The sequence below is a fragment of the Pan troglodytes genome, chromosome 4, assembly GCF_028858775.2.
Source record: "Pan troglodytes isolate AG18354 chromosome 4, NHGRI_mPanTro3-v2.0_pri, whole genome shotgun sequence".
Classification (NCBI taxonomy): domain Eukaryota; kingdom Metazoa; phylum Chordata; class Mammalia; order Primates; family Hominidae; genus Pan; species Pan troglodytes.
This window is the reverse complement of record NC_072402.2, coordinates 76113857-76128966: the sequence shown is the minus strand read 5'-3', so window position 1 is coordinate 76128966 and position 15110 is coordinate 76113857. Positions and strand designations below refer to the sequence as shown.

Genomic DNA, 15110 nt, shown 5'->3' with positions numbered 1-15110 from the left:
CAGCCTGGGCAACAGAGCGAGACTCCATCTCAAAGAAAAAGAAAATAAACAAGGTGAACATGTTTTATTCACTAGTTGCTTTTTTTTCTTTAAAGAAATACATCTGTTTGAAAAATCTTAATTTCAGTTTCAAGCAACAAACTTAACTTCAGTCCATTTCAGAGTGCTAACGTTGGAATCTGGTTCCAGAATCTTTGCAGAGTGTGGGTGGGCACAGGTGCATGTGGCTCCTTTGGCCATAAGAATCTGCTGCTTCCCAGCCTCATGACTGGGCCTGGAGTCACACTCCTGCTTCGGCTGTTCTTTGGCAAAGCAGGGCCAGAATGAACTGGTCTTTAACATTCATATATTGCTTTCAACTTCTATGAGGCTTTCATTTCAATTCCTTTTCTTCTGTGAGGGACAGGCCTTCCTTGGGAAGAAAGGTCACCCCTTGAGTCTGACATGCTCTGCAGTCAATTTGAGAAGCCTTTTGGTTAATTTTGGACAAGTCAAGCCTGGTTGTGGAATTCGGTCCCATTTAGCATTCTGCCAGCTAGGAAACGTGCTATCTCGATCATCTTCCCAAGACAGTCATGCGGGAAGGTCTTTTCGGTAACAAGAAACACAATCCAAAGTAAAGACAGCTTTTGTGGAAATTGCAAACTACTCATCCAGTGGTCAGTTGTAAATCATGATTCTTTTGGAAAGAAAGGGAGACAGGCTGGGGCTCTGGCCCTCAAAGAACTTCCTCTCATTAAACCAAAGCAATTTGCTGCTCTCCCCAGGCTCTTTCTGTGCGTAATTTCACCTACTTTTCCCGCCACCATCAGTGCTCCTGGTGCTGCTGGTGAATGGGCATCATGGGGAGACAGGGCTTTCCACGTGATAGAGGTTTCTTTCCAAACCTAGGCTTTACAGGTAGATCCAAGGGTGGCTTTCGTCAGCCTGTTGCCCCCACTGCCCAACACACACTTTGCTTTTTGCTGCTATTTTCTGCGGTCCTGGGTTTCTAAATCTTGGCAAGAGGACAGTCATTCCTTTGTGCTCGGCTGTTACAATGAGGTAGCCAGAGAAAGGGTCTTGGTCTGAGGCTGTCAGCTGTTACTAATCACGACTCCCCGGCCCATGGTGGGTCCCGCTCGCCTCTCCCTCTTGCTCTGCTTAGCACACATAAAGAAGATGAATTACTCTCTGGTTCCTCTTCAAAAAAGCATATTGTGCGGCACATTCCAATACAGTGAGCGAAGGATGGGCTCATGTGAAGGGTAAACGGGTATCCAAATCACCTCGCAGCGGGGCTCGCGCCGGCAGCTGTGGGCCTCTGAGAAGTGAATTTCGGAGCTGCCCCTTCTGAGAGTTTCCGGCGACCTCGCTGAGAGTGAGAGGAAGTCCCTGCGGTGGGCCCTCTGGCAAACCACATACTGGAAAGATCGCGGGACTGTGTTAAGCTGTCATGAGAGTCAATTGAATGGTCAAGACCAGCGTAGACAGAAATAAAGCTTGACCACTCAGAGGCCGCCATGGGCTGCTTACCCGGGAGAGGCAGTCTCCACCCCAAAGGTTAAGCCAAAGGGCGCTAGAAGTTCTTTGATGTTAGAAGTAGCAGTGGTGGAAGTTGTGCCTCAGTTTCCTCTCATTGCTTCCGAATTAAAGTTCATCCTCAAAGGACGACTGTAGCCAGAGAAAAGGGATTGTCTGCTTAGTCCTATCAGACCGAGGATACAGTGATTTACTTGACTTTTTCTGCCACTAATAATACTGTCTTCGCCACTGATTTTTTTCTACTTAACAATCTTTCAAAAGAGAATGTTTCTCTTTTGCTTTTCTACACTTCATTTTCTTTTCTTGTTTGTTTGTTTTTGTTTTTTGAGACGGAGTCTCGCTCTGTCCCCCAGGCTGGAGTGCAGTAGCGTGATCTCTGCTCCCTGCAACCTCCGCTTCCCAGGTTCGAGCAATTCTCCTGCCTCAGCCTCTCGGGTAGCTGGGATTACAGGCATGCTCCACCACGCCCGGCAATTTTTTTTTTTTTTTTTTGTATTTTTTGTATTTTTAGTAGAGACGGGTTCCCCATGTTGGCCAGGCTGGTCCCGAACTCCTGACCTCAGGTGATCCACCTGCCTCAGCCTCCCAAAGTACTGGGATTATAGGCGTGAGCCACCGCGCCCGGCCCTGCACTTCATTTTCTTAAGGAACACTAGAGCTTGACGAAAAAGACCTGTTGACAAGTTTTAAGGGTCAAATTTAAAAATCAGTTTCCCTGATAAAGTATGTGCCATCACACGTGGCAAATCTGTAAGGAACACTTGGTGTTTTCATGTAATGTAATCGTATAAGGCTAAGCCGTGTTATAGGCTAATAAAATGTCATTTGTGATATTATAAACAGCCATAATGAGAAGGAACCTTTGACCAGGGTGAGAACCCGTGTGAAAATGCTTGTGACTGTGAATTCTGCAAAATCGTTCTCCGCTCTTCATGGAGATGGTTTCATTCTCTTCACCAAGAATCACTGATAAAAGTAAATTGCCTTCTTTGCTCAAAATTCCATGAAGTGAACCTTTCTAAAATGTATTCCCTTGTTACGATGTCCATAAAATTTCTGTTCAAGTGAAATGACCCAATACCAAAGGTCACTATCCTCATTCTGTGGTCTCCGCTAGTGAGATGAAGCAAGTTCTTGGGTATGGTGGACAGCCCAAGATCATAGGAAACAAACATGGTAGGAAGGGAAGACAATACATAGTTCATGGTTCCTTTTTGTTGCTGCTGTTGTTGTTGTTGTTGTTGTTTTTAGACAGTTTCGCTCTTTTTTGCCCAGGCTGGAGTGCAATGGCATGATCTCAGCTCACTGCAACCTCTGCCTCCCAGGTTCGAGGGATTCTCCTGCCTCAGCCTCCCAACTAGCTGGGATTACAGGCGTGCACCACCACATCTAGCTAATTTTGTATTTTTAGTAGAGACAGGGTTTCACTATGTTGGCCAGGCTGGTCTCGAACTCCTGACCTCCAGTGATCCACCCTCCTCGGCCTCCCAAAGTGCTGGAATTACAGGTTTGAGCCACCATGCCCGGCCCATGGCTCCTTTTTAAAGCCTCTACTATTAACCAAATGGGGGTTTATGCCAGTGTTTACAAACTTTTTTTTTTTACCAGAAACTACAATAATAAATATATTTTGTATTGCAACCTGGCATTCACACACATACACACAGAGAGCTGAAAAAAAATTCTCACAAAACAATACTTACCTTTACCACATGTGACACACTGTGATATTTTCTATTCACTTTGATTAATTGATGAAAATACTAGTTATGACCTACTAAATTGACTTCATGAAGGCACACATTTAGACCACAGGCCTCTCTTTCATTCCCTTCTCTGCATTTCTATTTTCATTTACTCATTCATTCACCTGTTAACATATGGACAGATAGAGCTATAGCAGTTACTTCTATAGGCTCATCTGCAAGAGGGAAATATGTTAGCAAAACAGGGAAAATAATACAGGAGTGCCAGAGAGAAGGCAAAGGAAGGGAAAGCAATAGGGTGCCCATTCCATGGTGGTGAGTAATAAGTGGAAGTTTTCCAGCCTCCTGGCCTTCCTGAGCAGCTTAGGGCCACCTTGCCGGGAACTCATTCCCAGCTCTGGAAATGAAACTCCGGGTGCCGCTGGGTTTGCATTGACACTCTTTCCCCACAAGGTTTGTCTCTTGTTGTTCCAGACAGAATGAACCTCATTATTTTGGATTAATTGGGGGAAGATCAACCAAAATTAGTGAGTCAGAATTAAAGAGTGTTTTAAACAAAAGCAACTTTAGAATTTGTAATTCATATAGTAACCCAATCTAAGTGTTAGAAAAAAAAAAAGCCTGTGGCTTCTATCCAGCATAGCAACAAAAACACTAATAAGAATGGCTGGTTATTCAAAAAAATGATTATTGAGCCCCTCTATGTGCAGACACTATGCTAGGCACTCAGGCCACTGCGATGAATAAAACAGATGGTCCCGCTCTCTTGGCACTAAAATTCTGGTAGCAGGAGACACAGAATGAACAAAACTGTCCTTTATCAAGGACCTACTTTGTACCCTGTAAATATGTTTTCTCTAATCTTGCAATGTAGGTATTGTTAGTGTATTTTCTACATCAGAAGTAAGGCTTAGAGGTGAAATAATGCTTTGTGAACAGCTTGTTTATTATGTACCTGTTTAATAAGTAATAATAACACCTAACATTTGTTGAATGCTTACCATGTGCTGAACACTACTTTAAGTGCTTTCTATATGGAAGCCCCTTTAATGCCAGTGAAAACCCTATGAGGGAGCTTCTATTTTTCACATTCCACAGAGGAGGAAACTGAGGCTTGGAGAAGCCACATGGTACCAGAGCCAAAAGTAGAATCCAGGTATTCTAACGTCAGAGTCTGAACTCTTAACCACTGTGCCACTGTCTCTTAGATTACATCCCGAGGCTATCACTGGCTTACTAACTGTGATGCAAAATTGTGACATAATCATTCTTTACCAACAATTTGGAATCCAACTTTTAATGATTTGTCTTCGGTTCCAGAACCCTTAGAATCATAGCACTTTGCAGTGTTTTTACAAGCTAGTCTATAAAGGGGCCAGAAGAAAATATTTTTGCACAGAAAAACAATATAGTTCTAGAGAGAGATTTGAAGTGACTTTCTTTGTGCTCCCTCCCCACCCCTCACTGCCTTTCCTGGGTGAGTTTTTTCACCCTCCTCCTCTCTCTCTTCCTAGGATGGCAGTGTACCCTGGACTCAGCAGTGGGCAGCTGCCTAGGACACACGGGCCCATTTTTCAATCTGTAATTATGAAGTATATTGTATTTTTAGAGTTTGATTTTCTTATTTAAAAAATCTTATATTCACATGAATATGATACATATTAGCGCTCATCCTTGCTTTCCTTGTAAGTTTGCCCATCTTGAAATTCTAGGAGGGTTGAGAACAGGCGTCTTTCATTAGATGCGTGTATGAGAAACTCATTGTGGAGAAGGAGTACATCTAAAATAAAATAAAAACTGAAACAGAACAATCTTCTTGAATCAGCAGTTGCCATCACTCTTTTCTTTCCTTCTGGACCTGTTCCAGTGGCCCTGGAAGAACAATGAAACATCATGGGGATAAGTGGGAAGACAATTCAAAACAGAAGACTACTTCTCTAGATTTCGTGTTTCAAAACCAGAGATGGAAATTGTTGAGGGAAGTACACTGATACATGTCAATGTCCAAGTCACAGATTTTTCAGCAGACCGGAGAATAAAATCCATGCCAATGATGGAAACTTGGGAACTTGGCACATTTTATGTTGTCCTTTAATACTTGACTGAATGTATATTTTATTTATCCAAGAAGTCATATTAATTATTATACCATAAGAGATCTAATTTACCATAGAGACTTACAGAGTACCACATACACATTTCCAAAACATTCCCTCTCTGCCCCCTAAAATCCCATGAATTTGGTGCATATTTGTTGTGACAAATCAATTGCCAAAAGACTGTATTTATAATTACCTATTTGCTCAAGAAACTCCCTTCCTTTCCTCTCTCTTCCATGTGATTACTGCCTAAAATACTCAGGTGTTTGAAGCAAAGTTTTAATCTTTTACTTTCCAGAAAGCATCTTATTCAGTCTCCTTCTGATGCTTAACTCATTGTTGAACAGAAATAGGTTTGGAGAAATGATTGCTTGCTTGATAAGTGGTTATTTATGGGTAGACTTGTAGAAAAGAAAATAAGACTCAAGTGCTCACAGCAGCCAGCAAATATCCACGGCTCTCCACCCTCCATTAAACATGCTCTGGGCTGTTTTTCTAGGAATGGTGAAGAATTTGCACTGATATTATCAGCTCTCTAGCTAGTCCTTCTGGTGACCAGTGTTAATCGGCTTGATCTTAAAGTAAGTTTAGGGAATACTGAGTAATGGGACAGAGATTTTTCACAATTATATTCCTCCATAGAATTATCTTCAAGCCAAGTGGCTCATCTTAGCAATTAACTCAAATGCAAGAAAGTTAGAGAAAGTCAGCATGGATAACAAGCAAATGAAACATGGGTGACTCCTGGCTTGTCCATAAAAAGAGAGGTATAGCAGTAAGAATACTCTCTTGGAAATGTGGGTTCAAATCCTGCCACTGCCATTTATTAGCTGTGCAATGCTGGGCAAGTTATTTAACTTCTCTGGTCTCTTGTTTCTTCACCTATAATATAGTATCAACAATATCTGCATTATACAATTGTCATGGAATTAAATGACCATTACCATCAATCAAAGATAGAACTTAGCGAGTGAGTCTTTGGACCAGATAAAAGTTAACTCAAAATGTACAAAACACACACACAAATGTGTCATTGTAAGTGAAAGAGCCATCATGGTACTTATAACAATAGTACAATACAGTATTTCTTTGGATTTCAGGGGGGTCTTGATTCTGAAGGCAGGTTGTTTTCATAATAAAGATGTCATGATGTCTTGAATTGGGCTAGTTTAGCTAAGCCCAGATCAAATGAAGAAAAAGAAACTAGTCAAGATCATTATCTTTACCACTTGCTCTGGAATGTGTTTCTCAAATATGTATTTAGATGAATGCATGGCTTTCGTAACACACTCCCACAATTACCTACATACCAAAGTAACTTTCCGTCTCCCCATCACCCCAGTGCCCTTTTCTCCCATATATTTTAAAGTGATAAGGCTCAATGTAAACTTCCTCCTTCCCAAACGTTTAGGGCAGTTCCTGCCAAAGTGCCCCATTCTACAAAGTGATTTAGTACTTTAACCTTGCTCCAGACACTCTGACATCTCTGTTTAGTCTCTGGTGTAAAAAGGTTCGTCTCTCATATTTCTTGAGGTTGGGGAAAGGAAATGGTCACAGAGTTTAGGTGAGGGTGGGAAAGCGATGCCCTGCTCATTTGGGGTTTTGTCTTCCAGAGTTCTTCCTCCATTTTCCTGATGCCACCAGTATTAAGGCCATTGTGTGTGAACAGATTGTACACAACTGTCCTGCTGTTGCCCTGATGACAGTGTACCGCCTTGTTCCTGGTGGTCTCATTTGTTTTACAAGCCAGGGTACCTGGAACAGAGGTGGTCAAGTAACTCTGTGTGGGACTTCGATCCTCCTTTAAGGGAAGGACCTACATGGAGATGTGATTAATGAATATACCTCCCTTACCTTTCTTGGCTGAAACAATAGCAGCTGTTACTTTATTCTCTTTCAAAGTATAAGGGCCAATATGCAGAGGTGAGTGAGGCCTCTCATTTGATGATTGAATCTCCTTCTGTGCTTTTTGGGAAAAAATGCCTTGATGGTTGTCTTCAGCTATTTAGAATTAGAAAGTATGAAGAAAATGTTTTCATATTGGTTTTTACTTTAAACATTTTTTAAAAACCTATGAACTTTATTTTCTAGAGTCGACAGCCCTGTAGCCGTGGGTATTGGGATAACTTTCCCTATCCCTCTCCCCATGGTGTGAGAAGGGACATTAAACCTCATCCTTTGTTTGCCACTTTGGTTTCCAGTGCTCTGCCTTGACCACTTAGCACTCTCTCCGAATAGCTGTAGGTCGAGAATAGTGGGCAGGAGCATCAGAGAAGAGTTGGCGTGAGAACGGAACAGCACCACAAAATAGAAGGCGAGAGGGAAAAAAGCATCTCAGAGGAAGAAAATACTGCCGCCTGGTACTCCCTGGTACCCAGAGATATCCGGCGTATTGTGCTTACACTACTCGCCGGTTCCACAGGGAGAGAGCCGGAAGAATTGCAGGCTTTGGTGGTGACAAGTTCAGGCACTCATGGGAAAGAGAGTGGGCCCCTTCTGAGAGAAATCATTTTGAGCACAGCCAAGCCAAGATATTTTGAGATGTGATTCAGACCTGAGAATGAAACTGCGGGGGGATGGGATACTTCGGTTGGGAACAGATTAGCCCATTTTTAACATAGTTGAAGTGTTGAAGTGGTGCCATCCTAACAAATGAATACTTAGCCCCGGGTTTCGAGAAAGTGGCCAAGGATAAAAGAGGCTAAGTGCATGGCATCAAAGCCAAAGCTGGCCTCCTTATCTGTGGGAGCTGCAGTTGGTTTTCTCAGAGGCAGAAAGTACACTGAACCTAGTTACATAAGACCCGAGTTCAAGTTCCCACTCCATTCCACTTGGTGTTAAATCCTTTAGACTGTTACTTAACTGCTTTATAATCTGCATTATAGGTTGTTAAAAATAAGAACATATGAAATACTAAGGGCTTATAATGAAAATTATAAGTGATACGATTCAAATACAAATGAAATTATAAATTGAAGGTCATGGCTTCAATTTCCACTTAAGCTAATTACCTTTGTATTAAGATTTTTGAGCAAACCCAACCAGTTATCTGGCAATCGTAGACACCATTTGAATCAGTACTTTACCTTCTAAATATGCAAATATTTAGAGTTCACATAAACTCTAAATATGTTCATGTGAACAGGGCCACTACCTGAATATTAAACCACCATTAGAATCTGATACTTGTCATTGAAATACAGTATAACCTTTTAATACATTTGTGGAAACACCATTTTAAATTGTAAAAAAAAAACTCAATTAACTATAATTGGATTACACTATAATTGGATTTTAGTGGGATTGGGGAGGATAAAGAATGAAGAAAAGTGAAGATACAGCTAATAAAACAGAAGAGCTCATATTAATATAGATAATTTAATCTTTTGCGAGTTTTTTGTCTTTTCCAATAGTTTTTCAGCCCAAAAAGCATTGAACTGTGTTCCATTAGCTACAGCCTTTAGGAAAACCTTAAAAGTCATGCCTCCTTTTTTCTCTAGGATGACACCTTGCCTGAGGCAGACTTTGAAGATGTTCCGAAAATGAGGGAAAGAGGGATATTTAGCATGAGATGAGGCATCTCAGACCTGTGGGACAAAGTAGAGGAAGACAGGGTACAAGAATGAGAACTGTGCCATGATCATTTTTAAAAATTCTTTGATTGGATGAGATGAAATAATAGCAGAGAAACTATTTGAGAACCTTATAAGCCAATGTCTACTTTAAATGCAAATTGAGGATAGATCAGCAGGTGATCAGAATAATAGCTTAAATTGTACATTAAAACATCAAAAAAGAATCCCAAATACATATATAAAATAATTCTTTTGAAAGAATTTAATGGCAGTTAATCTGTGTGTGAATCACCAGAGTGCTTGAACTTGAGGTAAACTTAGATTATCCTGCCAGAAAAATGTTTTAAGTATTTATTTACACACACATGCACACAGGCACACTCACACACGCACTACTCACACTCATAGCTTCCCCAACTAGCAGTAACCTAGGAAACAATCTGATTGCACTTTTGGACCATTAGAGAACAGTATTGATTTGGCCATGTGAAATCAACTCTTGGGGCAGAAAATGAGTGACTGCATGTTCACTGACACTGCTGATGCCTCACCATTCTAGCCTCGGCCTTTTCCCTTCACCTTGTGAGATTTGGGGCCAGGTTCTCACAACATGTACGAAATCCCATGGCTGGGTGGGATGAGGGTAGGGGAGTATAAAGGAAATGCTGTTCCCATTGTTTTCCACTGGAGAATTCCCTGGACTGACTTCCTGAAAATCTTCTGTTTGCCTCCACCAGGAATGGCGGCGCTAGATAGTAAGGCATCAGGGAAGATGGGAATGCGAGCTGTAGTCTATTATATGACTACCACCATCATTGCTGTGGTGATTGGCATAATCATTGTCATCATCATCCATCCTGGGAAGGGCACAAAGGAAAACATGCACAGAGAAGGCAAAATTGTACAAGTGACAGCTGCAGATGCCTTCCTGGACTTGATCAGGTATGTCCTTGCAAGCCTGTCCTTTGGGGTGTATTTTCGCCATCCAGACCCTCTTACTGGGAAGCTAATCAAACCCTGGAAGGGGTGTGTGACTGAACCAGCCTTGCCAGGCTTGAAATGAAGGTCATATATCTTTACTTCTTTCTTATAGAAATTGAAGAAAGGATCCATTTTCTGATCTTGTATGAGAGAGGCGAAAAGAGCAAGGAGAGGATATGGATTTTGAGAGCCTTGCTTTTCGGATTCAGAATCTGGTCACTGACCTCTCTCAACTATGCAGCTCACCTTGGAATTTTAATAATTCTTAATCTATTTTTCTTAAGTGCTGTTCTTTAAGGCTAATTTTTATTCAAGTATGCCCTATTCTTTGGACCCTTCTGATTTTGAACTTGTGATCAGTATCATTGCCCACTATGCACAACGCATTATACGCAGTTTGGTTCCAGAGGGACTTTAGAGATCATCTTGTCAAACCTGTCCCAAGGTTTTCCTTTCATAATGTTTATGGAGAAAGAATTTGGCAGGTCTGTAATAAAAGAATAAAGGATGGCTTCTTTAGCATTGTTTTACATACAAACCATACATTGATTACAAATGAGTTTTATCTACTACTTGAAGCAGACTTGGTAATAGAGTCAACCTTATGTAGAACTGTGAAGTAAGCCAAAATCCAATCCCAGCACCTTCCTGCTTCCTCTCCCCTACACACCTGCCCTTGCTCAGTCAGGTCCTGGCAGGAAGCATACCACATACTCTAAAGGAACCTTGAAGAAGGTTTGCCAAGGTGCGGGCAGCCTTAAAGGAACCTACAAACGATGGTAAGGCCTCAAAGCCCTAACTGTAAGAAACTATTTTGTTAACACCCTTAGCTATGAAGGAGCAAAGGAAAGGAGGTGTTACTGGAACCCAGAAAGAGCTATAGCCTCGGGAGGGAAGGGCCTCAGGAGTCCTAAATGGAGGAAGGGAGCTGCCACAAAATCTGTCAAAGAGAGCTCTGGGAGAATATAGACTCCCGCTGCCCTGTGATCTGTCAGTGCATGTCACTAGACAAACCTAATAGGAGTAGGAAGCCAGAGGGCAAGAGAACCCATGTGTTGTGGTCCATAGAGGCCAGGATCCCAGGGCATAGACAGAATGGAGAGTGAATCTAGAAAGACAAAGGAAAGATATCTCAGCATAGGCTCTAGATGCCCCATCTGCTCAGCATTCCCCCACTGTTTAGTCCCTCCCAGCCTGTCTTCCCAAAGACTAGCTCTTTCCTCCCAGCTTTTCAGCTAACTTACCTGCAGAGTGATTGGGTTGCCAATTATAGATACCTGTCTAAAGGGCCCATTCCCCATTGATCATCTGAAGGAAAGTCCTCTATGCCATCTCAAGGAATGGGGCTGTGGCAGGTAAAGCCAAGAGAGATTTGGGGAGCAGAGGGTACCTTCAGCAGCACCTCTCAATTCCCACCATGGGTGACTTTGCACCATCTCTATGTATATAAACACTACCCAAGGGGCCTCTTCTTGAAAGTCCTTTTTCAGGGAGTTAATCACAATGATCTGCAGGTATCAAGCCACCTTATAACATTATTTCATACCAAGCTGACATTCAGTAGCTATGTTTTTATTTAGTTCATACAACTAATTAAGGCTTTTCACCATTTCTGCATGAACTTTACCCTCAGATAGTTTAGATTAGAAGTATTTTATTATATTACATTTTCTTTCCCTGTAATTTTTATTCCTTGTTTGAAGAATTGGAATCTTGTCATCCCCAGTCTGGTTGATCCATCAGAAGACTGTGTTTCTGCCTTGCCTTGCTCCAGTGAAAAATGTATCCTGCCCACAACCAATCACTTGGTTTGAACATTTATCCTGGAATCTCCTGAATGCATATTTCTATCAAGGTTGATAGCAACAACCTCATAGAGCGTACATAGGAAGGAAAACAGGATGGTCTAGTAGGAAGAAAGGGACAAGCATTTATAATACTAAAATATAACTTTGATAACGTGCAACTGCTGGATTCTTGAGCCTGTGATAACTGCTGGATCATTTCTCCTTCTCCCATAGTCTTTCATCTTGGAGCTCTAATGATAGTTTAATCCAATCTCCTCTTTAAGAGATGAGTCAAATGAGACATAAATGGGTGCCATGACTTGGCCAGTGTCACACAGCTGATGACAGACTTCCCAGCCAGAGTGTTGTCCCTCACTCTACCCCCTACAAACACAAACAGTGCTTTGACAAAGTCTCTGAAGAAGTAACAAGTCCTGCCACATGGGCTTCAAGTTCAAATTTTGCAGGTCATCTCTCCATTGGCTACCAAAGAGTTGCAGAAGCTTTAGCAATTCAGTGCCAAAACCCCATTCCCCAGAACGCCTTTGGGAGGCTTTTCTGGAGAACAAAATTCCATGGGCTGACCATGGCTTTTGATTCAGAACATTTGGCTCCTAGACACATGGCACAATAACCAAAATGACCACTGCTAAACAATACCCTAGTTAGCCAGAAAGCTAATGATAAAAGTCATTTCCAGTCTTACTTTGATTATTCCTAGTAGCAGGGTTTTTAATAATATAATGGCTGAATGAAGAACCCCATTGGCTGACAAGAGGATAAATGAGTCAAGTTTGGACTACCCTGAAAATATGAACTACATGGGCCACACTTAGGGAGCACCATATATTCCTTTTCAAGCTGTAAAATCCACTAACATTTTTGTTTTTCCATTTGTTGCTTGGTTCAACGCAATCTTTACCTTACACACAATGAAACAGAATTTAAGGAGCAAACTTATTACTTGGAAAATTTTGCAAGTGACTATTACTTTCTTTGCAGGAACATGTTCCCTCCAAATCTGGTAGAAGCCTGCTTTAAACAGGTAAACACTCTACAGACATTAACTTGCCTTTTAAATTCCTCTTTTCTATACCAAATCAAGTGGGACCCTCTTTTCCCTGCTCATTTCTCTGCTATAAGAAACACTTTTCTTGTCAACCAGATTAAAAACACTAGCGTTTTCTAGGAATTTTGGGGGGAAAGGATGGTTCTTACCTTGTATTGAAAGCTTAGTAGTTGTCAGACACAGTGTGTCTTGCATACAAATATCTCATTGAGTCTGCTATTGTTAAGAAGGCTAATCACAAGACCCCCCCTTCCTATCACCCAACTCCCCACTGGCAAAAGCCCACCAACCAAACAAACACCAATATAAAATATATTTATAACTTGCCTTAAAGAAGATTAGAGAGATTATTTAGATTTCTGGGTTTGATTTAAATATCAATGGACTGTTTTTTTTTTCAAGTCTACCAAGTACCTAATGGACTCTAAAGGAGAGCCAAAGCAGAAAGGAATGGCATCGTCATTCATGGAAATCCCGCTATATGCCAAGCACTAACATTATTTTTAGTCCTCACATAAATACTATAAATATCATTGTCTTCATTTCACTGATGGGGCAGCTCATCTATAAGACTCAAAGCAATTATGTATCACGCACAAATTCTCACAAGTAGTAAGTGGGAAGACTCAGAATTCAAATTCATTGTGTTGACTCCAAATTCTATCTGCTTTCTGCTACTCCATTCTGCTTCCAAGAAAGGAATATTCAGGGCGATGAGACACCGACCTGGAGGCTATACTGAGGTCCAGCTCCTTTTAGCTCATATACAAGCAACTCTTGGCTCTGTGTTGCAGATACAAATACCTTTTACCATTAGAAGATAAAATCAATAAAGCTCACTTTAACCTCACTTGAATATAAGAGCTTTGTTCCCTAAAATATTAAAAGGGAAACAGACACTCTGGGTTAAATAATATTTCCCAAACATTTCTCCAGATGGTGTCAATTCACTCCTGTTGTAATTCCCTAACGCTTCTGCTTAGGATCTGTAAAACAAACCAAACAAAACCCCAACCTAGTAGAAGACTGGATTTTACACATATAAGTCTCCCTTTGTTTTTTTCCCCTTGTAATAATTTTTAAGACTATTTTTAATATGTAATGCATGCACACATTGAAACATTCAAACCAAATTCTTTCTTTTAAAAAAAAATAAGCCTGAGGCCAAAATCTAACTTTCTTTGTTCAAAAACAACTATAACTATAAATAATAAGCGCCTTTCAATCCAACCAGCCAACTCTAGCACCATGGGGCTGACGATTCCAGTAAGTCAGCTGGCCCTGTGTGATATCAAAAATGCTGATTTCCAGATCCTTCAGATGGAAAAAGTGCTGACTTGTACAGATTGATTGTGTTTGATTTGGATTTGCATTTACAGGATTTTGAAGGGAAAGAAAATGTTTCTCCCCAGGTCTAATTGGCTTAGACCAGGATGCAAACAAGGTTGCAGTTTCTGTGCATGCTGCAAACAGATCTAAGGGGAATGAGTTAGAGGCATAAGAAAGCCTGATCAGGATTGAAAATCTACCCTGGACAATCCATAAAACGCATAAGGACCCAATGGAGTAAAGAAATTTGAGAGTTGGTTGGAATAGATGAATGGGGCCAATTTTTTTGTTGCTTGAAATTACCAGTGCTACTAACTGTTCATGAATGTGTCCATAGTATTGACAGCTGGCCATGGCTTTGTTTGGGAGTAGTTGTTTCCCAGTGGATAAGAAAGTTTTCCATTAACCCTTGGTAAAGAAATGACCAAGCACTTCATATACAGCAGCACTTTCTTCCCCTAGACTCTAGATTCACTCACCATCACTCACCATTATTACTCTCACTGGTGCTTTCCCTACAATCGCCATCAAGATCAGGAATTCTATTCTCATTAAAATCACAGAGGGATGAGCTTACTTGTTTCATGTGGCCAGCATCTCCTGACTGGGGCATCTATGCAGAAACTGAATAGATGATGGGAAAAAGACCATCTCTTGAGTTAGAAGAGAAACCCCACTATAGACTTGGAGAAGATGAGTTGTCATCACCAACTATTAATCAGGCACCTATTCTTAAGAACTAATAACATCAAGAATGGCTTGGAAACAGCTTGTTTAGGGATTTTTAATTTGTAATACCCACTGAAATCTCTAAACAGGTCTAATCCCTGAAGGGCTTTGTCATTGAGCACCATTAGCAGAAATTAGTACAATACTTTAAAATTTGCAAGATGTTCTCCTATATTCTGTTTAAGTTGATTATCACAACACTGTGAGGTAGAACCAGCACAATTGTTCTTGTTTCACAGCTGTAGAATATGAGAGAAAGGATACCAGGTGATTTATCTATTATACCATAGCATGATCCCCACAGAAAGGAA

At 41.0% G+C, this 15110-nt stretch overlaps 1 protein-coding gene across 3 annotated transcripts in view; it reads left to right on the top strand.

The window, feature by feature from the left end:
• SLC1A3 (solute carrier family 1 member 3) overlaps window positions 1–15110 on the top strand; it is an 81770-nt gene that overhangs the window by 54847 nt on the left and 11813 nt on the right. For all 3 annotated transcript variants that reach the window (XM_009449275.5, XM_001146398.8, XM_009449274.4), the window contains 2 exons: window positions 9642–9846; window positions 12675–12717. In XM_009449275.5, coding sequence (XP_009447550.1) covers window positions 9642–9846; window positions 12675–12717 — 248 coding nt within the window. The remainder of the gene's footprint in view (window positions 1–9641; window positions 9847–12674; window positions 12718–15110) is intronic.